General features: G+C 41.5%; 1 protein-coding gene across 1 annotated transcript; it reads left to right on the plus strand.

Annotated features, from left to right (window-relative positions):
* Window positions 1-2,653: 2,653 nt before the first annotated feature.
* Fcrl4 (Fc receptor-like 4) lies at window positions 2,654-24,433 on the plus strand. The gene is made up of 12 exons (XM_013030618.1): window positions 2,654-2,761; window positions 4,290-4,388; window positions 9,996-10,250; window positions 12,191-12,445; window positions 13,516-13,800; window positions 14,556-14,843; window positions 18,807-18,908; window positions 19,916-19,943; window positions 20,764-20,846; window positions 21,058-21,126; window positions 23,567-23,598; window positions 23,696-24,433. The coding sequence occupies exons 1-12, from the start codon at window positions 2,731-2,733 to the stop codon at window positions 23,729-23,731; spliced, it is 1,563 nt and encodes a 520-aa protein (XP_012886072.1). The 5' UTR covers window positions 2,654-2,730; the 3' UTR covers window positions 23,732-24,433.
* Window positions 24,434-25,903: the final 1,470 nt, after the last annotated feature.

Genomic DNA, 25,903 nt, shown 5'->3' on the forward strand with positions numbered 1-25,903 from the left:
CACAGGTTAGATTCTAAGAACTTTGAAAACTCATGGTCTGTTATAGGAAGCAAGATGGGGCTGCACTTTTCTCTTCCAACCATCTCCTTTCAGATCAAAGGTTGTGGCTTCCCCTGGGACAGATGAGTCAGGATATTTTCATATAGATCAGAAATGCGGGCTGTCTCATGACCGATGTCTAGATGGGCAGCTGGGGAGTTCCCACAGCTGTAACAGCAACCAGAGGAAAGCATTTCTCTTCTTCTTTAAAATAAACATTTTATTAGTACCAATTGATTATATAAAGGTATTTCATTTTGACAAGTTCATATATGCATTTGATAGACCTTGAGTGGTGGTTCACCCCTCTGTCACTCTCCGTTTATTCCCCTTGCTCAAATCAATCTAAACAAGCTCCACTGTTCCATTTCCACAGATGTATGCAAAGTATTTTGGCCATATTCACCCTCCTTCCCCTCTTTGTTTGTCTTCCCTTTTCCCAGCAGCACCCACAGCCTAGACAGGACCTGTTTTACATTCTTGCTTTTCATTTCTGGTGTATGCTAATTACTCAAAGAGGTTTCACTATGATATTGCACACATCCATATCCAGTATTTTAATCAGATTAATTTCCTGCTTTACTCTTGCTCTCTCTATACCCACTACTTTCTATTATTCAGCTGCTTGCAGTGAGCTTCATTTTGCTATCTTCTTTCACGAGTGCAATGGATTTTGGGGTTGATCACCCTCTAGCATTTTTTCTCCACTCCCTAATGCCCACAAAAGATTCTACAATTACAAACATATTCTATCTGTCTGTCTGTCTGTCTGTCTGTCTGTCTGTCTGTCTCTCTCTCTCTCTCTCTCTCTCTATATATATATATATATATATATGATCCTGGGTATATTTACACATCACTTTATCTTAGATCTGACATCTACATATGAGCGACAACATACACCTTTTGTCCTTCTGAACCCAGCTTACTCCCCTTAACATGACATACTCTAGTTCCATCCATTTCCTGGCAAACAATGTAATTTCATTCTTTATGGCTGAATAATACACCATTGTATGTATGTACCACATTTTCTTGATCCACTCATTCTTCTTCTTCAATTTTCTTTTGTGAAGGTTTTATCGTTTTCACTGTAGAGGTTTTTCAGTTCCCTGATTAAATTTATTCCCTGAGGCTACCATGAATATAATTGCTTTCCTGATTTCTTTCTCAGTCTATTCACTGTTGGTATACAGAAAATAAAATGAACTTTACAACTTGGGGGGGGGAGTATTGGGTGGGAGGGGGAAGGAGGATGGGAAGGGATGGGAAGGGTAAACAAAGGAGGAGGCTACAATGCTTGATAGGAAATGTACTCACTATCTTGCCCATGTAAATGTAACCCCTCTGTACAGTATTTTCACAATAAAAAAATAAAAATTAAAATTAAAAAAGAAAAAAAGAAAATCTACTGATATTAGTGTGTTGATTTTGTGTCTTATTACAAGAATAGAATCTTTAAGGTTGTTTAGGTTTAGGATCATGCCATCAGCAAATAGGATAATCTGACTTCTTCCTTATCTACCTATTCCCTTTTATTTCTTTCTCTTACTTCTCTGTCCAGGAATTTCAGTAATATATTGAAAAGAAGTGGGGAGAAAAGACACTCTGTCTCCTTCTTGGCTTTGGGTAATGATTTGAATTTTTCTCCATGTAGTATTATATTGGCTATTGGCGAATCCTATCTACCCTTGTATGAAACACATCCCTTTTATTCCTAGTTTCTTCACCACTTTTATCTTAAAAGGTTGTTGAATTTTACTGAAGACTTTTTCTGCATCAACTGAGGTGATTTTATGATTCTTGTTCTTATTTATGTTGATGTGCTATATTGTGTTTATTGATTTATAGATGTTGATCCAACGTTGCATAACTGGGCAGAGGAGAGCATTTCTAATAGAATAGGTAGCATTTCAGCTTAACTTCAGATTATGTGACTCTCAATGGGTCCTCAGTCTTACCTGGTATCTAGCAGAAAGTATTAAGTTGCAGTTTTCTGGAATGACAGAAGCTAGTGGGTTTCTAAAAATGGAAAAACTTAAAGCCTGGGAAAGCTCTTCATATAAGGATATCAAAACAGGACTTAAATAACACTCTTAAATACTGGTTTGGACTGGGCACTAGAGCCCATGCTTATAATCGCAGCTGCTTAGGAGGCTGAGCTCAGAGAATGACAGTTCGAAGCCAGGCTGGGCAGGAAAATCTGCAAGACTCAATAAGAGTCTTAATTGGAGATAATCCAATTAACCACCAAAAAGCTGTAAATGGAGGTGTTACTCAAGTGGTAGAACACTACCTTGAAATTTAAAAAAAGCTCAGGGATAGCACCCAGGTCTGATTTTGAGCGCCAGGACCAGCATCATAAAATAAAATATCAAAATCTTTCTCATTCTCTCCTTTTCTCTCTCTCCTCTCTCCCCTCCTTCCCCCACTCTCCCCCTCACTCTCTCTCCGTGTATTGACTTCTAGATTCTACCATGTGAGTAATATGCTATTGAATGTTTTAAAGGAGAGCCCCTTACTTCCTCTTTTTTCCTCATTATGTAACCAGCTACACTCAAAGACATTACAGAGCCGGGTACAGGACTCACTCCTGTGGGCTGGCAGTGGGACACCTGTTGCTTTGTCTGTCTGATTCTCCTGGCCTTTCTCTTACAACAACTCCACCTCCAGCTACTGGAGCAGGCCTTCATGTTGCTGTGGGCAGCCTTGCTCATCCTTGGTAAGTGATGGAGAGAAGCATGGCCTAGGCCTCATCAAGAGCAGAAGGCCCCTCCTTGGCTGGATGGATTTTACTCCCATTTCAGAATAGCATAAAATGAGCAATGGGAGAGATATTGATTTCATGGTACGAGGGGAAAAATAATTGATTTACTAAGGTGTATTCCTCATCTACTTTTGCTTTAAGCTATCTATGAAAAATTGTGCCCCAAAGTGGGCTTATTGTTCGTGTAAAAGTAACAGCAAAATTAAACCCAAAAATGTACTGCTAGATTCAGTTTCCTTCCTCAATCACAGCTCATGGAGCTGGAGAGAAAAAGACAAACTGGGATCTTTGTGAATGACTATATCCTAACTGTGAGCTGAGATAGAAATAATCTTGTACTGAGAATAATTGCCCTTGCTCTGTATCCTATGATCAAATCCCTCTTATTTGCACAGAGCAGGAAAAGAAATAAGATGGATTTCCTTGATTCCCTTCCATGTTTTTGGTATTATTTGTCAGTATTTGTCCAAATAAAGCACTGGGAAATTTGGAAAAGCAGTCTTTTGTCTATCAAGTATTTATAGAGTGTATTTATCTTGTTGTCATGTGTAACCTTAGACTCTAAGAGAAGAGTTACTAGAGTGTTTGGCATGTCATGGGAGCTCAGTAATTTGTGCATCCACAAATTACTGGATATTCTCAATATAGTACGGAGGTGGGTACTACAGACAGTGCAGAAATATGAGGGCATGGAAGGGGGCACAGCTCTATCCTTAAGAGCTGACACTTTGATTAGAGCATCAAAATATAAATGCAAGAATGTTTGACAACAGAAGAGAAAATATTATACAACAGATCATAGGATACAAGGTGTTAATAGTAACTGATTCTTGCTCTAAGAATATCTCATATATTAGCCTATCCTATTCTTTATCAATCAACAGCTGGAATGCCTATAACTCCTACAATTCCTACCTCCATGAACTAAGGCACAGAGCTTTGGGTAGCATGACTGATACTAGTACAGTGGCAGTGTTAGGATTCAAATTCGTAACTGGTCTTTAGAAATTATGCTTTTAATCACTACCCCATACTATATAACAAATTACAAGTTCCATATGGCAGACAGTGTTTCAAGTTAAAAAGAGAGGTTGCTTCAGCAGAGTAATATCTAAAAAGACTACTCTGGCCTTGATGAATGGGTGTGACTGGACTTCATGTAGTACTGAAGGAGGAAATGACTTCTATTAAATAATAATTTCGACAAGACAAGAAGATGATAGAGTCAAGAGGATGCTGTCAGCTGCAACCTCATATTTTTAAAAATGACAGCAATCATGAATTGAGAAATTGCTAATTTAACTCATTACAAGTATATTGTGAACTCATTTTTATGGTCCTCAGTTTTAAAATGAGGAAACTGAGTTTGGAAAATGTATGCTAAAATTAAAGCTAGGCTTTCTGAATCCACACTAACTTTTGGCCACTGTGTTGTTGAGTGGGTGGAACTGAGTATGTTTCTCTTCCTCTTGTTTGGAAGTAGATGGCTGGCTTGCGGGCTCTCGGGGAAAGCTGGCTGGGAGCTCCATGTCTGTGCTGATGCTTACCTTTGGCCTTTCAGTTCCAGTCAGTGGACAATTTGGTAAGTCTTTGCTTTCTTTTTTCCTGTTATATCGCTAGTAACTAGCCCTAACTTGCCTCCATCTCAAATATTTGTGCAAAGAAACCTACTTGTCCCCTTCCTCCTTTCCCTGAGGCTGCAAGGATGTGAAAACATGTTGTTCTGTTGACGGGGACCCTAAGCGCTAGGCTACTTGGGACTCACTCTCAATCCAAATCTGCCATGGAAGGCAGAGACACACAGCATAGAATTCTCAGCAGAAGGAGGTACCACTAGCCTAAGGTGGGATTCAAGCAAGCCTGATAGACTGGAGAGAATCCTAAAAGGAAAAATAGCTTTAAAAAAAAAGAGGGAAAAAGCCACTATTTGAAAATAGGAAGAAGGTTGGACTCCCATAGCTTTGACCCTAGCCATGTGTAATCACTTTAGCCAAACTTTCTGAGATTTTTTTTTTCATTAATACCTTAAGTCATGATGACTTTGAACTCCCGTCCATTCTACGGGTCAACAGAAAGCCCATTCTCTGTGGGATATATATATATATATATACATATATATTTTTTTTTCCAGCATACTAAGTGCATCCTGGGAGTTGTTGGTTCCCCTCTGCATGTCATGGCTCACAGGCTGCACATTGTCTCCTGCAGGGCCTGGGTCCGCTGTTATCCTCCTTGGTATCATTTCCTGTAGCTCCCTGCCTACCCTCAAGTAAAGGCAAGACACTGATAATGTTCCAGGATGGGGAAATGAAACAGAATGATTTGCTTCAGTTATTACAAGTGGTTAATTTCACAGCCCACTGAGTAGTAAGTTTAGGAAGGTCCTGGCAAGGTTATAGAGCCTTGAGCATATCGAAAGGGCAACTTACTCAGATCAAAGAGGAATCTAGCTATACTCACCTAAGAAAAGATTTCCCCACCCTTCTTTTTTTGCGGGGGGGCTGGTCGTGGGGCTTGAACTCTGGGCCTGGAGGCTGTCCCTCAGTTCTTCAGCTCAAGGCTAGCACTCTACCACGCCACTTCCGGCTTTTTTTCTTTTTGCTTATGTGGTGCTGAGGATTTGAACCCAGGGCCTCAGGCATGCAAGGCAAGAGCTCTACCACTGAGCCACCTTCCCAGCCCTTCCCCACCCTTCTTTCAGACCTGCTGCTCAGGTTCCCCATTTCCCTTTTCCAGGGCTTCCAGGGATGCTGGTGAGGATTTCTGTTTTCTTCAGGAGTAACACAGCTATTCTCACTGAGAACATAGGGCACTCTGTCCAAACTTTTAAGAGAACTTCTCTCTTATGTCTGCAAATACTTGCAAATGTCTTACATTACCAAACAGCACATCTAGATTCTTTTTTCTTTTTTCGTTGGTCATGGGGCTTGAACTCTGGGCGCTGTCCCTGTGTTCTTCAGCTCAAGGCAAGCACTCTACTACTTGAGCCACAGCACCACTTCCGGTTTTCTGGTGGTTTATTGGAGATAAGAATCTCATGGACTTTCTTGCCCGGGCTGTCTTTGAACCTCGATCTCAGATCTCAGCCTCTTGAGTAGCTAGGATTACAGGCGTGAGCCACCGGCGCCCTGCTCACATCTAGATTCTTGTCTAAAGCATACATTAAGAGCACTTTACAGCTTTTATTTCCAGGTAGAGAAAAGGTATGCCTTTATTACTTATTTTTCCATAACTAATGAATCTATTTGGGTAGTTCTTCTAGGAAAAAATGGTAAGAATGTTTAAAGTCTCGAGCTTTGGGAAAACAATTGTTTATAGGCCCCTTCAGTGGAAATACTCTCCCTTACCTGAGTATAAAACTACCAAGAAAGAAGCACATGTAAAGAGATTCTATGTAAAATTTTATAGTAAATTATATACCATGAAATTGAGATTTTTTATTTAAAAACAATAAAACAATACAAATAGAAATAATCTGTTTTACTTTCTACTTCCCAGAAGTTACATGACATAGGCAATGTGCACAACAAAGGCATACATCTCATATTGATTTTTTTTTCAATTTTGGTGGCTGCCACAGCTTTAGGCATCATAACTGTGTTCATGGCAGGAAAGGATGGGGGCGCCGGTGGAAGAGGGAACGGGAGCTGTCAAAGAACTCTCCATGTGCTTCTCCTAACATAAAGGAAAATCCTTTCCCTAGAACCCCCATTCTCCCTAGCTTTCTTCTGTTACTGAAGTCTTAGACTAAGGGTCCCATTCTGGGGATTCAAGAAGATCAGATTTGGCTATTTGTTGTGGCTCTGAACAGTAAAGAGATAAGACAGTGCATGGTCCCAATGGGAAGATAGTGGGTCTAGCCAACTTGCAAGAACTACTTTCCAAGCCAGGCACTGGTGGCTCATGACTCTAATCCTTGCTACTTAGGGGGCTGAGATCTGAGAATCACAGTTCTAAGCCAGCCCAGGCAGGGAAGTCCATAAGTCTCTTATCTCCAATAAACTACTCAGAAGAGCTGGAAGTACAGCTGTGGCTCAAAGTAGTAGAACACTAGTGTTGAGCAAAAATGCTCAGCAACAATGCTCAGGCCCTGAGTTCAAGCCCCACTACCAACCAAAAAAAAAAAAGAACGAAAAAAGAAAAGTACAAGTACTGGGCCAGGGAACCTTTTCCCCCAAGGGCCATTTGAATATTTATGACATCATTTGAAGTCCATATAAAAGTATCAGTACACACAGACAGACAGGCAAACAGCAGTTGATTAGAGCTAGATGATTCCTACTCCTAGTCAAGAGACAAAATGGAGTTATTTGAGGTGACAACTGCCCTTCTTCAGGTTTAGGACAATGATGGGAGACTTATAGGCGCCATTCCTGTGATCTGTAATACAACATAGTAAAATATGGTATGTGACATTCTGTTGATTATGATGTTTAGTCAATCTTTTCCTTTCCTTCCCTTCCCTTTCTTTCTCTCTCTTTCTTTTTCTTTCTTTCCTTCCTTCCTTCCTTCCTTCCTTCCTTCCTTCCTTCCTTCCTTCCTTCCTTCCTCCCTTCCTCCCTTCCTCCCTTCCTTTCTCTGTCTTTCTTTATTACAGAATCACATTATATAGTCCAAGTTGGCCTTGCAATCTTCCTGCCTCAAGGTCCCAAGTGCTGGGATTACAGGTGTGTACCATCAGGTCAATCCTAAAATCTTGAAAATAGTTATTCCTATGTCTTCAACCTTCAAGCAGATAGATTAGGTAAATGTAGAACTATGTTACTAGTTTTAGATAAGTACTCTTAAATGATTAACACAACTACATGAGTGAGAATCTGACCTAATGTTTTAAGTAATAATGGAGACTGATACAATATGAAGGGAGACATCAAGCTTTTATCCTGTGTTCAATTACCCATCAGATATCTGCAAGAGAAAAGTTAGTGTGTTTATGAAAGCAGCCCTCTAGTCCCTGGTATAATGTCTCTAATGGAACCTAGCACTCAAAGTCAAGGCTCACTTTTTCAAATCTGTGGTGAGCATCTTTTTAGAGGGAAATGAATTGGGACTACCCATCAGGAGTCAGACCCATGTTTTCCTTGTTATCAATTCTCCTTCTCAATTGTCAACCACTTTTGTTCTGTCACATCCCTCAGAAGTTTAGGAGCCATCAAAACAGTGGTTCCACAGAACTTTTTTCATCTTGGACAGAATAATAAATAGCAATACAAATTCATTTGTATTCCCATTGAAAGATTAGCCTACCCCCAACACGGATCTTTGAGCAAGCCAGAGAGTAACTTTGTGACAGGAAAGGATGCGTCTCTTGGTAAACAATTTGTGTGGAAACTATTTTTATTGTTAGCCCTCACAATCTCAAAGCTGCACAACTCAGAAAATAAATACTCTGATTTAGAAAGAGGCCCAGTAACAGGTTTTTATTAGGGAAGTATCATTTAAAACAAAATCTTCCCCTAATCAAAAAAAAAATTCTCTTCACCTTGGTAGTAAAGGAAGAAAACACTTTTATTATCAAATAAACATAAATCAAAATGCATCACAGGCAATCCACTAAGAGAGTGAAAAGACAGAAAGGAATCCTACTCCTTTGTTCCAACAAACAGAAACAACCCATACATGCATGTTTTCTAGAGAAACATTAATTAGCAAAAGGACCTGAAGAAGCAGGTCATTGTAACTTTATCATGGAAGGGGCGGGGGGTGGGGGGAGGAGACCAACTGTGTTAGCTAACGGACTTTTCCTTGGAGAGACGAAGTTCTCAGAGTTTGATGAGAACCATTTGTTTCAACTATTAGAGCACTGTGAGCTTTCCAATGTTGGGCACTTCCTCTCCCATAGGAACTAGAAGATGAGGAAGATATCCCTAGATGGCTACCAAACAAAAAAGATAGCACCTGAGACTTAGCTGAGACTAACAGATGCCAATTACCATGGTAAGATTTACAAACATCTGAAGAGTCAGAGAAATACATTTCTTAAAAGGAGGGAAAAAGATAAAAGTCTCTTCCCTTGCTTACAATAGGGAGAGTTAAGTTTCTTTCAGATTTTTATTTGCTCATAAATTCTCCGCCTTCTGTCCCTCCATGTTTCCAAGATCTTAGGGCCAAATTCATGCCAGGTAATATCTTCTTGTTATGAGAGTGTCTTGGATATTTGGGTCTTTAGGAGCACTGTACTCTTGCACTTCAGATGGTAGTTTAATCAATGCCGACTTCTCATTGGTATGAGTAAAATACAACTTGGACCTTTCCCTAAAACTGCATAATTGACCATCAAATGGCTATTTTCCCTCCATGTACAAACTCCATCTCACCACATACTTGAGCTATATGTATGTTTCCCTCCTTCCATTTGAGGTTCATTGCCTAGAGCTGATGAATAAAACTGATAAAAAAAATAAGACAATTCAAAAGAGAAAGTAAAGTTTTAGCTATAAATGTATACACAGAATTCACACATTAAACTGTGTGAGCCAGATGACTGAAGTTTATTTACTGCTCATGCTAAACAAAGGAAACAGAGTTTGAGACTTTGGGGAAAGGGAAGCAAGTTATGGGAAGGAGACCAGAAATGTATATTGACCAAGAGTTTTTTAGGTTGTTCTACAGATTCAAGTTTCTACCTTCTCCATTGAGAAAGTCCAGGAGAACAAGATATCTTACCAAAGGAGATTCTTTTTACAAAAGGAACATTGATTCATTGTTTAGAGCTTTTCTTACTTTTGATGGGCATCAATTCTCACAATAATCCATATTCCAAAGAGCGTATTTTGCGATGTTGTATTCTGATACCCACCACACAGGTACATTTATCTTAGAGAAGTATCTGTTACATGAAGAGCCCTGGAGGGAGTCAGGAGAAGTGTAATACTCATATAGTAGCTGTGGTACTTGCCTACCTGAAAAGATAAGAGAGTTTACGAGCCTCTTATCATTCATCAATGGTAAATAGGCCCCCTAGGCTTGCCCCTCTCACAGTATCTGAGAGATCTACCTACTCCTGTAAATTCCTAAGGAGCCACGGCACCTTTCAGTGAAGTAAGGCCAAGTAGAAAGTAAAGATCAGAGGCCATAGGGAAGCAGTGTCCCTCTCTGTATCATTGGGAGTTCTCCAAATCCTCTCAGGAATCTCTGTGGCTGGGAACGCAGGCACCTCATCTCAGTTCCCCTTCTCTCTCCTCGGCAGCTCTACCGAAACCTGTGATTTCCCTTCATCCTCCATGGACCACAGTCTTCCTCGGAGAGACAGTGAACCTGACTTGCAAAGGATTTCACTCCTACAAACCAGAGAAAACAAAATGGTACCATGCAAACTACAGGGGGGAAAAGGAAGAAAGAGAAATCTCAGGCAATACCCTGAAGGTCCATGAACCTGGAAAGTTCAGATGCCAGGTTCGGGGCTCACCTCCAAGTGACCCTGTGCACTTGTATTTTTCTGAAGGTGAGAAAGACGAAGAAATGGCTTTGGATTCATCTTGGTTTCCTCGGGGTTGAGAGAACTGAATCCTTCATTCCTAATTTTTTTTTCTTTTGGTTGGTAATGGGGCTTGAACTCTGGTCCCACAGCTCTTCAGCTCAAGGCAAGTGCTCTACCACTCAAGCCACAGCACCAATTCTGTTTTTCTGGTGGTTGATTGGAGATAAGAGTCTCTTGGACTTTCCTGCCCAGGCTGGCTTTCAACTGTGATCCTCAGATCTCAGCCTCCTGAGTTGCTAGGATTACAGGTGTGAGCCATCGGTACCTGTCTGATGCACACTTCTCTTTTCCCATCTATTTTTTTTTTTACCTTGTCTCCTATCAACTTCACAGTTTTCTTCATTGTTTTTCACTTGAAAATTGAAGGTTCCCTTTTTTTTGCTTGTTGGTAAAAATGCTTAACATGAGCTAACATCTATGCACACTTACATAGTCAAGGAAGTAAGTTAGTTTTATGTGGCACAGAAGAAAGTTATCTGAGACCTTCCCTGCATGATTTTTTTTTTAATTTAAAAAAAATTTTTTTTTTGGGTCCGGTCGTGGGGCCTGAACTCTGGGCCTGGGTGCTGTCCCTCAGCTCTTCAGCTCAAGGCTAACGCTCTACCACTTGAGCCACAGTGCCACTTCCAGCTTTTTCTGTTTTATGTGGTGTTAAGGATTTGAACCCAGGGCCTCAGGCATGCAAGACAAGCGCTCTACCACTGAGCCACCTCCCCAGCCCCCCCTGCATGATTTTATAGCTTTGTAAAGGAGAAATCATGTACATGTGTGCTGAGCAAAAACAGAAGATGGGAAAGAAGGGCAGAAATCTCCAACCTCAGGCTTTTCATCCTCATCTGTTCTGGTCTGATAGCTGGCCTTTCTTTTTCTCTCTTTATCATTTTTGTCAGTCATGAGGCTTGAACTCTGGGCCTGGATGCTGTCCCTGAATCTTTCTCTCAAGACTAGTGCTTTAGCACTTTGAGCCACAGCACCACTTCCAGGAGCTGGCCTTTCTTCATTCCTATTTTTCTGTCTGATTGGCCTAAAACCTCTTAGTTTAGACATAAAGACTTGGATCACCTCCCTGGGCACAGGCCTGGAGAAAGAGGAATTCTCCAGTTATTTAAAAATGATAATATGGGCTGGGAAGGTGGCTCAGTGGTAGAGAGCTTGCCCTGCATGCATGAGGCCCTGGGTTCGATTCCTCAGCACCACATAAGCAAAAAGAAAAAAGCCGGAAATGGTGCTGTGGCTCAAGTGATAGAGCGCTAGCCTTGAGTTGAAGAGCTGAGGGACAGCGCCCAGGCCCAGAGTTCAGGACCCACGACCGGACCCCCCCCCAAAAAAAGTAAATAAATAAAGTGATAATAATAATAAAAAAAACTAACGTGGTAGAATGTTAGCCTTGAGCAGAAAGCCCGAGTTCCTGAATTCAAGCCCCAGAATAATACAATGATTTCCATAAAGGGTCATTTTTATTGTCTCTTGAGCCTAGAATTGTGTCTCTGACAATAACTCCACTAAAAAACACCCATGCCTGAACTACTTCCTTGTATATTTCTCCACAAGCCACTCCTTTCATAGCCCCTACTCTGATATTTGGGAAGAATGTTGATGTTGATTTTTCCCATATTCTATGATGTCAGGGGATTTAAGCCATATTTCCTCTGCTTTTTCTTGTCTTTATTAGAAACTTTATAGTTTGAGTCTATCTTTGAATGACTGTATAAATACGCTTATGGTTTATATAGGATTTGTATCTGAAGTGTGACACACTGGCTTTGAAGGAATAGAATATACTTGTTTCAAGAGACAAAATTCTTTTGAAGAAGAAAAGACAATCAAAGACAATCTTTGTAATTCAAGGCACGCAGAGGAAAAGAGCCCCCTAAAGGATGCACCCTTATCTCTGTTGTTTCTAGGTTTGTTAATCTTGCAGGCTCCACATTCTGTGTTTGAAGGAGACACATTGTTTCTGAGATGCCAAAAACAAGGGAAGAAGAAACTATCTGCTGTCAAATATATTTGGAATGGAAACACACTCTATAAATCTAACAAAAGCTTGGATCTTTCTATTCCAAGAGCAAGCTTAAATAACAGTGGCCATTACCGATGCATTGGATTTACGGACAAAAATCATGTGCTTGAATCAAATACCAAAATTATTAAAATTCAAGGTAAGCCAGATATGGTGATTGCCTGCCCTCAGTCCTAGCTATCAGAAGGCTGAGAATAGGAGGATCAAAGTTTGAGGTCAGCCTGGGCAAAAATGTTTACAACAGCTTATCTCAACCAATTAAAAAACAAACAGACTGGACATGATAATGCAAGCCTGTCATTCTAGCTACATGAGAATTGTAAATAGGTAGACTGTGGTCTAGTCTGGTCACATCATAAACATGTGAGCCTGTTTTTAAAAATAAATAAATAAAGTAGACAGGCTCTGGTGGCTCACATCTGCAATCCTATCTACTCAGAAGTCTGAGATCTGAGGATCGAAACTCAAAGCCTGCCCAGGCAGGAAAGTCTGTAAGACTCTTATCTCCAATAAGCTAATTAGAAAAATCTGGAAGTAGCACTGTGGCTTAAATCATAGAGTGCTAGCCTTGAGCAAAAGAAGCTCAAGGACAGTGCCCAGGCCTGAACTCAAGCTCAGGTACAGTGTCCAGGCCCTAAGTTCAAACATACACACACACACATACACACACACACACACACACACACACACACACACACACAGAGTCAAAAAGGGTTAAAGGTGTAGCTCAAGTGTTAAAGCACCTTCCTAGCAAATACAAGGCCCATAAATCCCAGTACCACCACCACCAAAAACAATAATTTCAAAATTTCAAAGTAAAACCTTCATTTTGTATAGATTAATTTAATAATGTCAAAGTTAGAAACATTGGGCATTATACAAGGAGTTTATATTACTATCAAAACTCCACATAAGTGACAGGCAGAAGTATCCTGGGAGGCAGAGAAAGTAGAATGACTAGACTTGAGCCATCCTAGAGAAGGCAAACACAATGGAGAGCTTACTAAGTTTATCAGTCAGACATTTCCTATTTCTCCTAGAGTGCTAAGTACTCCTCAGTTGAGAACTTGAAGAAAAGAAATAACCACCCTTTTAGAGGTTGGAGGCATGGCTCAGTTGGTGGAGCCTTAGCTAATGATTGAAAGTATCAGATTCCAAGTATGAGTCCCGGTCTTAAGAAGAGAGAGAGAGTTAACTTTTCTCTTCTAGAACTATTTCCACGTCCAAAGCTGAATGCCACAGCCTTTCAGCCTATGGAGGGGTCTTCTGTCAACCTGACCTGTGAAACACATCTTCATCCAGAGCGACTAGACACTCCCCTTCATTTCACCTTCTTCAGAGACAAAGGAGTCATCCTGTCAGGCTGGAACAACTCCTCAGAGCTCCAGATCCCAATCATCTGGAAAGAAGACTCGGGATTATATGGTTGTGGCATCGAAACCGTGACCCATAGCGTCCGAAAACACAGTCTCCTGCTAGAGATCAGCGTGCAGAGTAAGTGTAGCACCCAGGTAGCCTGAGTGAGGCTGTGACATCTTGCCTCTTTCTGCTCCTGCTGGCCCCATAGGTATAGACACAGTCCATCAGAGATGGGTTTTGTCATCTTTATAGAGATTCCAGGCTAAGATTGAGTAGTGAGAAACAACAGAGTTAGATTCCATCTCTATTTCTCTAAAAACTCAGTCTTTGCCAGCTTGGTCATATTGAAGTGGTAGGGGTTGCTTCATGGAGTTAGATATAAGGCCTGGGGAAAACAGAACATGAGAACAAGATGCTCTGCTCCTGAGTGGGTAGATTCCACAATGCCAAGCTATTTAGAAAATGAATGTCCACTTCTTCTGAATTCAATGTGTGTGTTCAGCACAAAAGAAGGAGGCACACACATATACATTCAAGTATGGGAACAGATGGCATAGATGTCAATGCAGGGCTTCTGGAAGCGGGTAGATTCCAGCCTAGTGCTTAACAGCCACTGTTGCTACCCTCCTATTTCTCAAAAATAATTTAGACCACCAGTTAGATCAGACAAAATGTTAATGCATCTCCAGGAAAAGTCTATGATTGTTCCTGGGGCTTTGGTATTGAAAATGTAGCACATTTGATGTTCTAAGTCAAAAACCCATCCCACTGATCACAATGCTAATTCTTGTTGAGAGGCATGTCTTAAAGTCACATATAAAGTGGCCCTGTACTACACGTTAGCCCTTCCTTTCCCTGCCTGGCCCTCACCTGCCATCTCCTGTTCCCAGGGATCCCTGTGTCCCAAGTCTCCATGGAGACCCAGCCCCCAGGAGGCCAGGCAGTTGAAGGGGAGACACTGGTCCTTGTCTGCTCCGTGGCGGAAGGCACAGGGTACACCACGTTCTCCTGGCACAGGGAGAACATGAAGGAGAGTCTGGGGAGGAAAACTGAGCGTTCCCAGAGAGCAGAGCTGGAGATCCCTGCCATCAGGGAGAGCCATGCCGGCGGCTACTACTGCACAGCTGACAACAGCTACGGCCCTGTCCACAGTGAGGTGGTGACCATCACTGTGAGAGGTGAGTTTTAGCCACCATTGACCTTATTTATTTTCCATAGACTACATCACATTAGGAGTGGGCAGAGCCAGCATGACTCTGTGACACAAATCTCCTTTATTGATTTCCACATTGCCATCCTTCCTTGTGACAGACATCTGCTTCTTGCTGCTTATTAGTAACTCAACCATGTCTGAGCAAAGTGACCATGGAGTAATGCTGATCAGGAGCCCTTTGACCATGCTGAGGTGATTTTATATGTGTGTTCTTTGGTCCATCACGTGTTCATCTTAAAGAACAGCCATACCTCATTAGCAGCAGGGGACACAGCTCTGTCACCAAAGTGTCAGCTACACCTCTCATTTCAGTACATCATCCACAGGGTATCAGAACAGTAGCTTCAAAGTGGACAGAATCAAAGGCCTAAGGCAGTCTTTTATTGGTGCAGGCCTGAGGGATGACAAGCTACCAAATTGTGTGCGGGCAGGTTATGAAACTTCCAAGCACAGACAATAGACAGAGCCCAGCTTGGTCCACTGAGGAAATAATAAACAGCTCACAGCCTTGTTTACAGATAGTACCAGCTGTAGTGCATAGCCTTCATTTTCTTTGGTCCCAGAAGCCACACTGGGCCAAGGCAGCTTCTTAGTCAACAACCTTGACACCTAGGAAATGGTTTCTATTGGGCTTCAATTCCTCCTCCATCTCAGGTTCAAGGTGCATATCTGGCCACCCAATAAGGCTCTTTTGTTACACACACACACACACACACACACACACACACACACACACACACACAACTATTATGCTTTTCTTTACAATAAAATTCCTCCAAAAAGTTTACTCTCTTCAATCCTCCCATTTTCTCTGAAACCCACCACTATCTACCCCAGACCACCAAAATTTCTTGCTTTGATTGTTGCAATCCCAGTCTTCTGCTCAACTCATTGCTCTTCATTGTATTCTCCATACAACACCAGAAAGAACTCTAAAATTGCAATTTGTTGCTCTCCTGTTCAAACCCTTCCCTGGGCTGGGAAGGTGGCTCAGTGGTAGAATGCTTCTTTATATGCATGAGGCCCTGGGTTTGATTCCTCAGCACCACATAAGCAGAAAAAGCCAGAAGTAGCCCTGTGGCTCAAGTGGTAGAGTGCTAGCCTTGAGCAGAAGAGCTAGTGCCCAGGCCCAGAGTTCAAGGCCTACAACAAAAAACATGTTGAAAACGAACTACAACTTTGGCTGGGAAGCGGGGCGGGGGGGGGGGGTAGGAGGAAGTTGTGTAGGGAGGGAAGGGAATGGTAGGGGGGAAACAAAGGAGAAGGCCACAATGCTCAATAGGAAATGTACTCATTACCTTGCTCATGTAACTGAAACCCCTCTGTACAGCATTTTTACAATAAACAACCATACAAAAACAAAAAAAAACAAAACCTTCCCTGGCTTCTGTCTCCTTCAGAATGACAGCCAACCCCCCCTCCCAGTGACTCACCAAGCCCTGTCGAATCTAGCCTTCTTCCCCTCACTTTGACTCAATTTTCTACCACTCTCTTCCTATCACTTTCACAACAGACACTCCTGTCTCTTCCTTAGATTCCCAGGACCTTCATATTGCTCTTTCTCTATAACCTCATGTTCACCCCTTACTTCCTCCATACAATGTAACTAACAGCCCTCTTCCCAACTCTCCCTCTCCTAGTTCTGCTTCTTCCCCTTCCACAGAACTTATCACTAACTACTAGGTCAGGAACACTACCATGTACCCTGTGTTGCTCACAGGGGTGGATCCTCACCTTAGCCACGATTGTATGTCAAATGCCTAGAACAGTGTTTGGCTAAGCTCACGCATTCAATAATTATATATGGAATGGATGGGTTTTACTTTCATTGTCTCTGTTCATTGTAGTCACAATCCTAGAACATGAAGCTATTATTGTTTGCATTCTACAGAAAAAGAGAGTTCAAAGAGGTTTGGTAATTTGCACATAGTCACAGAGTTTATACATGACACAGAGTTGAACCTTGAAATCTTTCAGCACAGAGAGATGGATAATCATGTTGAAGTTCTCAGCAGAAGTGCCACACTGACAAGTCCCTACCATCAACCATGCTAAGTAGGCAGGGAGTTGTGCTATTTATATAAGCAGTCAGTTCTGACAGTCAAAGTCATGAACCTAAACCTTTCAGTTTGAGGCTCTGGGAAGGGGCTGCCATACTAAAGGCCCAGCTGCTACTCAATTTTCCCTTCACCTCCCTTGGGGGCAAGTCTGGTGATCAAGTGGGGCCCTCCCAGGTCAGGTGATTGAGATGTTTTCCTAGAACCAGGTGATATAGAAAAGTATGCATCCTAGACTAGAAGCAGCTTGGGAGCAGAAACTTCAGGTATCATTCTCAAGAGAAAGACTGCAGTCCACAGCACTTCACAGGAATTTCAACTATCAAGGTAGGGAAAGAGGAAGCAGGTGGGGAGGGGTAGAAAAGTTAAAAGCTGCCAAGGGCATGCAATGTCATGAAAATGCAGAGTGACTCTGAAGGTAGGGAATGGTTCCTATGCAGACTGTGCCTCAGGGACCACACAGGTTCTGATCCCGAGGAGGCCTACAGTGAGTCTATTGGTAATACACATTTAAGTGCAAATTACTCCTCTTGTTTAGGAGAATCAGATCCTGGAATGAGTTTTCATCTTCTGATCTAAGCCATCTCTCTCTCTCTCTCTTTCTCTCTCTTTCTCTCTCTCTCTCTCTCACACACACACACACACAAATGCTATTAGTACACCCATTTTCTAGATGGGAAAAACTGAGATATGAGAAAATTGAATCATTTTCCCTAGCCACCCAGCTAGTAAGTAGAAAAGATGGGATCCTAGCCCAATAATATGGTCTTAGAATCCTTTCTAAAACTGATTTTTAAAACTTTTCTTACAATTAGCCATTTAGTTCCAAGCATGGGTATAGATGATTTTCATTTTGCACAGACAGAGGCCCAAGCAGGCAACCTAAGATGCAGGGGCCAAGCCATTGTGTTCCTGAATTTTCCCTGCTCCCTTCCTCACCGCCTCTTGAACAATCATGATGGGAAGGCCAGACTGGCTGCCCCCCTGAACACTATTTGTAGGTAGGACTGTTGTAGTTCAAATGATAGATTTGTTGGTTTTGTCAGGAAGGGCAGAATGAAAAGAGAAAAGTCACCTGCTGGCCAAAAGGCTATTCTGTGCCAGGAATCAGATTAAATCCATGGGAATTATCATTACTGTTGTTTTTGCTCTGGTGTATGGATGCTCCCTGCCTATAATTCTTGAGTACTGGTGTCTGAAGTCTAAATTTGGCTTACTTGGGGACTCTTTGTCCCCTGATCCTGCTCTTACCTTCCATCCCTTCCATTTATTTGTTTATTGCTGTCTCCTCTTTCCAGCCCCTAAGCTCCACAGCTGTGGGAGCTTCACTATTGTGTTTACTGGCTGAATCCTCAAGGCTGAATCCTAGGCTACTATTTGCTAGGATTCAGTAAATGTTTGATAAGTGTGTAGATACACGGAATGAAATCTCTCTGGCTGTGGATAACAGATTAAAATGGACACTATAGAAAAACTCAGAAACTCCCAATCTCAGAGTTTCTATTTGTGAACCAATCTATTGGTTCTCAATCATATAATCTCTTACTACGTAACTTGGAGAGATGTCCAAGAAACTAGATTACAAGAATATGGGATGCCCCCCCACACACAAATTCTTCCTAACCTATTAATTTCTGAGTTGATTCACCGAAGGTAGAAAGAGCTATTTCCCATGTCACTCTGGTCTATGCAGGAACTTTTCTGTCCATACCTTGGCCCCAGGCATCCTTACAAGTCCCACCTCATCCCTTATATCTTTTTGTCTATAAGGTACAGGATCCCAGTCAAAATGAGGAAAGGTTCCAGGACTGCATGGCAAATTCAAGCCCTAAGTTTTTCTTCTGGGGCTCATACAGGCTCTTTCCCCTTAGAGATCCCAAGCAACAGAAGCAACCTCATGGGTTTGGGAGCTGCTGGAGGCCTCTTCAGCATTCTTCTCCTGCTGTTTTTCTGCTGGAGCTGGAGGAAATCAGGTTTGTGCTCCTTTCTTACCTTTGCTGGGGTCCCTACCTAGTCACCACATGTCATCCGGACAATCACACAAACCCACATCTCTTCCTTAAAGGGCAATTTCCCAAATAGACCCAAGTGGATAAAGCTACTTAGAGCCACTCTAGTATATTAAGTCTCAATTAACAGGTAGAGGAAAAATGAGATTTCGATTGTTAAGCTTCAAACAATTTATCTAAACAATTTATTTGGAAAGTTCATACAAACGAGGCAGCTAGATATTTCTTTCTATCTGAACCCTACCATAAAAAGATATTAAAAGTAAACTAGAGGGATCTGAAGAAAAGACAGAATAGAAGCTGGTGAGGAAGCTGGATTCTCTGGGTCGAAGCGTGAGCCTTCCATCTTGTGTGTCAGCTGCCTTATTCCCCACTGTTCAGCCTCCTTGCCCCAGATACATGCGTGATTCCAAAGGCTTTCTGCCCAAGCCTTGGACAGGCTAACTTCAAATGCCAGAAAGCCTGGTATAGAAGACAGACTCAGAAATTTTTTTAGCTTTAGAACATTCCACTCATCCTTCAACTCTAGTACTAGGCTGGACATAGAAGTTTTGAACCCCAACCACAATACTCTTTAGGAAACCTGAGTTGGAATTTGAGTTCCAACCTGAGTGGGGACCTGAGGTTCTTATGGCCACAGCCACAAATGTTCCTTGAAATCCAGTGAAAGCTCACTACTCTGTAAGAGTAATTTTTTTGTTTCATTAATATTTATTTATAGAGGTATGTCGACACACCCTTAAGTTGTAATGGTCTCAAATCATTGCACATCTAACTCAGGAATGTGTAGTACTGGCCTCAGAAATCTATATGTTTTGTTCAATCCTTTTTCACAGTATTTCATGAAGATCATTTCTGGGCTCACGTTTGTGTTAACTTCTAAATGACCTGTCTGTGTAGCTCTACTATGTGAAGTCTTTGAGAAAGAGCTTCCTCTGCTGACGTGAATGTGCCTTTGCTTCATTTTTCAGGAAATAATTTCCAGGAAGAAGAAACTAGGTAAGTGTACAATATGCAAAACTGTGTGAGGCTGCAAAATTTGATCAAGTTATTTCTTTAGATCCTATGGCTAGGTACTTCCACTTTCATGTTTCTTGAGTAGACCAAAAATGAGGCTTCCTAGAACTATTCTTGTGTGTTCCTAACATTATTCATTTTGCATATTATTTAGATTGGTTTTTAAAAAATCTGAAATCAATCCATTCAAGTGAATGCATGGTCCCAAAGAGTGTTGATTTACATGAGTTGGAAGAGAATATTTCTGATACCTATGGTCTGGTAGTTAGACTGTTACTATGCCAATAGACACAATGACTAGATTCCAGTTTTTCTATAAATGCTTTGCATTTTTCAGGGAAGTCTAAGTTTCTAATATTCTTATTATTACCCAAAACATGCATGTGAATTTTTAGACTTTGTGTGCTTGAGTTCAGTTTGGAAAATATTGTCTATGTCAGTATCTTAGTCTTAGGTGATAGCCAGGAATTAGGGAATGGGTCATGTTTAATTCTTCTTTGATTTGTCCAGATGTGACAGTGTGAAGACACTTAGTCACTACTTCCTGATGGTGAGGCTGGTTATTGGAACCATTCCATGAGACCACTGTCACTAAGATGTCAAAGATTGTTTGGCTTTTTTCCCAGGCAGCCTGCTCATACCATAATCCTTGGATTTCTTTCAAAAGTACAATCTGACTCTATACAGCCCATTGAAGCACCAATAAAACCCTTCTCTTTCCTATTGACTTTTCACTGGAGTCCTCTCATGTTGTACCTGTTAGAATGCTCCAGAGATCATCACATGATTTTACATTTCACAGGAGTCCTCCCAACCCTGCCTCTGGAGAGTCCCCTTGGTCCATCTGCCCTGCCCAGGTCCAACTGCAACCCTTGTATGTTAATGGTAAGGACTCCCCTGTACAAAGCTGGAAAGAGAATGTGCTTTGAGTCCTGCAGAGTCACCCTCAGCTCCCTACAGTTCCCCAAACTCAGATATTCACCTTAAACAATTGCTTCATTGTGTGTCCAAGAAGAATAGAGGTAATGCTTGGGAAGAGGCGTTTGCAACTTACAACATGAACAACACAGCCTAGAAATGTTGTCTTTTTTTCCAGTGCAATACCAAGAGGGTGAGTTGGTGTATTCTGAGATCCAGACTATTTGGCTAAGAGGAGAAGAAGAAGGTATGTCTCTGGGAAGAGATTCTGGCTGCAAACTATGTTCACTAATCCAGTAGACAGTTTTTGAGCACATCCTATATGCTAGGTACTCTGTAAGTGTGTGAAGAGTCAATCAATGAACAAGGCAGACAAAAATTCCTATTGTGTGGAGCCTAGATTCTAAAGAGGGAAGAAAGACATGGAACGTGCATAATGTATCTTTACTAGTGATCAAAACAAAAATTAAGCATTCTTCTAAGCGATACCATGATCCTAATAGTGTATTATTACGATTGTCTCTAGGTCTGAATGGACATTTGTAAAGAATTTACCATGATAGTTACTACTCTGAGAACATTTATATATAACATATAAAATTTTTCCTCCGTTTGTAATAGGGCTATGTCCCAATAATTGTAAATTGAGAATATTTGAGTTGAAAATACATATAAGGTATCCAATAGCATAGCTTATCATTCATTCTGCAGTGTGCAGTTTTATTGAGCTGATACTGGAGCTTGAACGCAGGGCCTTGCCACACTCCTGCTTGGCTTATTTTACTCAAGGCTGGTGCTTCTACCACTTGAGCCACATCTCCACTTCCAGCTTTGGCTGGTTAATTGGAGATCAGAGTCTTACAGACTTTTCTCACCTTGCCACAATCTTCAGATCTCAGCCTCTGGAGTAGCTAGGATTACAGGCATGCGCCATCGATGCTAGGCAGAAATCTACTTTCTTAAATCTCTTTTCTCCGTATGCTTTCTTGCTCCGGTTGATTAACCCAAGCTCCTAGAGTCAAGGAAATAAACAGTTCTGTTTCTTTAATAAATCCAGGTATAGCACCTCCCTTGGGAATTTAAACCTCTGGTATCATTATCTCACTTATAATTTAATGCTGAACCTTTTTTTACAAATCAAGTGTGTAGGAGTTAAAGAGACTGAGCACTTTCTCAAGGTCACAAAGCCAGAAAAAGTCAAAGCTCAGATCAAGTTTTGTGTCTTGCTCTAATATTTGCCGCTTGCCTAGCCTTTTCTACATCTGAGTGATGTGTGTCACCACATCCCTTGCTTTGTCTATCACTTTGCTATCTGAACCCCTTCCATGAACCAGGGACTCTGAACAGCAGAATTAAAACTGTCATCCACGTGGATTGATTGAGTACATCTTAGCTTATCTTACAGAGATACCTTGATCATTTAGTCATTCTTCACACTCCTTTACATATTTGCCCAAACACCATTTCTATTGATAGACTAGATATATTTTAGGCACTTGAGGCATTGATGATCTGTAGAAAAAAAATCTTTCACTTTATGCAGCAGGTTTGCATAAAGTCCCTGAAATAATAAGCAAAATTCTGTGCATCTGACCATTATTCCGGGGATAGACTACCTAGCTTCTGTCATATCACTAAAAATACCAATGATCCCAAAATGTGTGATAAGAATACACTGAAATGGGGCAGGGGGTGGGGAGAGGGGAGATAGGAAGGGATGATAAGGAGAAACAAAGGAGGAGGCAACAATGCTTGATAAGAAATGTACTCATTACCTTGCCCATGTAATTGTAACCCCTCTGTACAGTATTTTCACAATAAAAAAAAAGAATACACGGAAACAGAAACCTTGGGGAGGGTATCTCCTTTTCAGGCTTAATTTCTCCATACAATTGCTGTAGTTACCTGACTTATGTAACTGTAACCCTTCTGTTCATCACCTTTACAATTAAAAAAAAATACTGTGGTGCTCCAATGATTCCTCCCTTTGTTTTCTGGGATTCCTAATTTCTAGTATATGTAGTCCAACAAATCATGCCTCTCTATGGCTTTACCCCTATGAGACTGTGTCAACAGGGGCTGGGAAGGTTGCTTAGTGGTAGAGTGCTTGTCTAGCATGAATGAAGCCCTGGGTCTGATTTCTCCGTACCACATAAACAGGAAAGGCTGGAAGTGGCATTATGGCTCAAGTGGTAGAGTGCTGCCTTAAGCAAAAGAAGCTCAGGGACAATGTTCAGGCCCTGAGTTTAAGCCCCAGGATTGGTGGGGGGGGGGGGACAAAACTATGTCAACAAAATCAAGAACTAGAGCATGCTAATATAAGAAGGAGTTTTCTCACAGGATAGACCTATAGAGAGCTCTATGGGGATTTACCAAACTGTTGGGGAGGGTAAGATGGATGGACCATAACTCAAGAGAAGCAAGAACTGAACAAAGTGGAAAAATAATACATCAATATCTGGTAGAAGAAGAGACTTTACAGATCAATGAAGCTTGAGAAGAACTTGCAGAGGGCTGGGCTAAGAAATGATGAAACAGGAAATGAAATGGGTTGTACAGAGTTGAGGAGCTGAAGTGGGAAAATTATGGCCATCAGTGGAGAGAGTCAAAAGGCCCCAGACTGTGAGACATAGGCTCCAAGTGTATCTTCATGCTTATGATTCAGTGGTTTTTCTTTCCCTCTGTAGCCAGAGCCTCCAGGACTTCGCTAGAGCAAAAGGTGAGTTTCATTCCCCATTGTTTCTCTCCTGACACTTCCTGTAGTGCCATGCTCCCATTCTCTTTCCAGTTCTTCATTTATCTTCTCTTCATTCCAGAGGACCTCAATTGTCTACTCTGAGGTGAAGATATAGCCCTCCACTAACCCAGCAGAAGAGGTCAGCAGCTCCAAGGATGAAGACATGGAATGTTATACAAACATCTTCAGTTGATTTGAACCTGATCTAGAGACCCAGTGCAGTCAAGGCTCTAGAGTGACCAGCTAGTCAGTATTTCTCCTCCCACCCAGGACACTCTGATCATCTATCTGAAGTGTAATGGGCTGTCCATGGAAATACTTTTCTAAAAGGACCAGGTCCAGTTAGGGGAAGATTCTATTACCTGCTCTGAGATTGTATTCCTGAGTCACTGATTTAGGGAAGGGAAATTGTGAAAGAGAAGGACTGAGTTCAAAAAACAGAGGCATACATTTCTATGCTCTGGGACTTGCACAAAGAGAAAAGATTGAGCACTCTGGATTTGTGTTTAACACATTTGTAATTCTGCAGAGTCTTCTGCATCCACTGGTTTGACTGTGAGGGGCTATGCAGGTGTATCACAGAAAATATATAGCCTCTCTCCCCTGCCTGCAATGTTCACACTATCCACCTCAACTCGTTTAAAGACAAAAACTTTTTTAAAAGATGTGTTTAATTCAAAAAAAAAAGTCAGGAGAACTGGAGAAGTAATCTCTAGGCTAAGCTACCCAAACAAGAACATTATTTTAAGGTCACTTGGGACAAAATCTCTCTTTCTGGTTTTTGTTGCTGTTGTTAGTATTGAGGTTTGAACTCAGGGCCCCAGGCTTATTAGACAGGCACTCTATTACTTGAGCCAAATACCAACCTTTTTTTTTTTTTGCTTTAGTTATTTTTCAGATAGGATCTTGCTGTTTGCCTAGGTCCAGCCTCAGACCAGAGTCCTCCTTCCAATATGCCCAAGTAGCTGGACCAACAGACACATACTAGGCCCAGCTTATTTGTTGAATTTTTTTGTTGTTTTTCATTTTCTTTTTTTTTTCTTTGTTTTTTGCCGGTCATGGGGCTTAAATTCTGGGCCTGGGTTCTCTCCCTGGGCTTTTTTGCTCAAGTCTAGCACTCTACCACTTGAGCCAGTGTACAACTTCTGGCTTTTTCTGTGATTTATTGGAGGTAAAGGTCTCATAGACTTCCCTGCCTGGGCTGTCTTAGGACCACAATCCTCAAATCTCAGATTCCTGAGTGACTAAGATTATACATGTGAGCCACAGGTGCCTGACTTACTTGTAATATCTTTTTATGGTGTATTTCAGATAGACAGAAGTATCTAGCTGACTAGTTTATATTGTATGAACTTCCCAAGTAAATTGTTTAGATATATTGTTTGAAGCTTTATAATTGAAATGTCATTTTTACTAGAAACAAAAGTGTACTAATTTGTAGGGATCATCCTGAAATATTAAAGGTATTAATGTGGATTGAATATATATTAAAATAGTAAACCAAATGATAAATTTGACTTGAGGTAATCTGATGAGGGGAGGGTGTGGAAAATAAGCAAGGTATTGATGAGATGGGACTGGCCATGTAGGGAACATTTCCTTCCTTCTTTCCTTCCTTCCTTCCTTCCTTCCTTCCTTGCTTGCTTGCTTGCTTGCTTCCCTCTTTCCTTCCTTCCTTCCTTCCTTCTTCCTTCCTTCTTTCCTTCCTTTTCTTTTGTGCTGGTGCTGGGGCTTAAGGCCTCACCCCTCACTTGGCTTTTTTGCTCAAGGCTGGCCTGCTGGCTGGCCTGCTATCTCTGGAACCATACCTCACTTACAATATGTGTGCCATTTCTGAAGCTGGGTATTAAGCACAACATCCAGGAAGGAGGTTTATACTATTTCTACTTTTGTATGTTTTCAATTTTATACAATAAAGAGTTAAAGTTCTATACCCATACTACTACCTCCTTTGTCACCTTGACACTGTCAATCACCTTTGACCGAAGCACCTCACACTCCCATTGCAGCAGTGGTCTGTGTCACTTTGCCTCTTTCCTTCCCCAGTCCATTCTCAGCACAGTGGCTGTTGTGCTCCACACCCTTCAGATGGTCCTGCTTTCTTACACTAAAAGCCAGGTCCATAAGAGTTTACAAGGTCTCCCCAGTCTATGTCCTTGGGGCTCTCTGATCTCATCTCCTATTTTCTCCTCTTTGCATCTCTACACACACAATCTTCTTGCTGCTTCTTGAACAGACATAACACAAAAATGCACACTGAGACCATTACACTGGCTGTTCCCTCTGC

Source organism: Dipodomys ordii, unplaced genomic scaffold (genome assembly GCF_000151885.1).
Source record: "Dipodomys ordii isolate 6190 unplaced genomic scaffold, Dord_2.0 Scaffold131, whole genome shotgun sequence".
In the NCBI taxonomy this organism is placed as follows: domain Eukaryota; kingdom Metazoa; phylum Chordata; class Mammalia; order Rodentia; family Heteromyidae; genus Dipodomys; species Dipodomys ordii.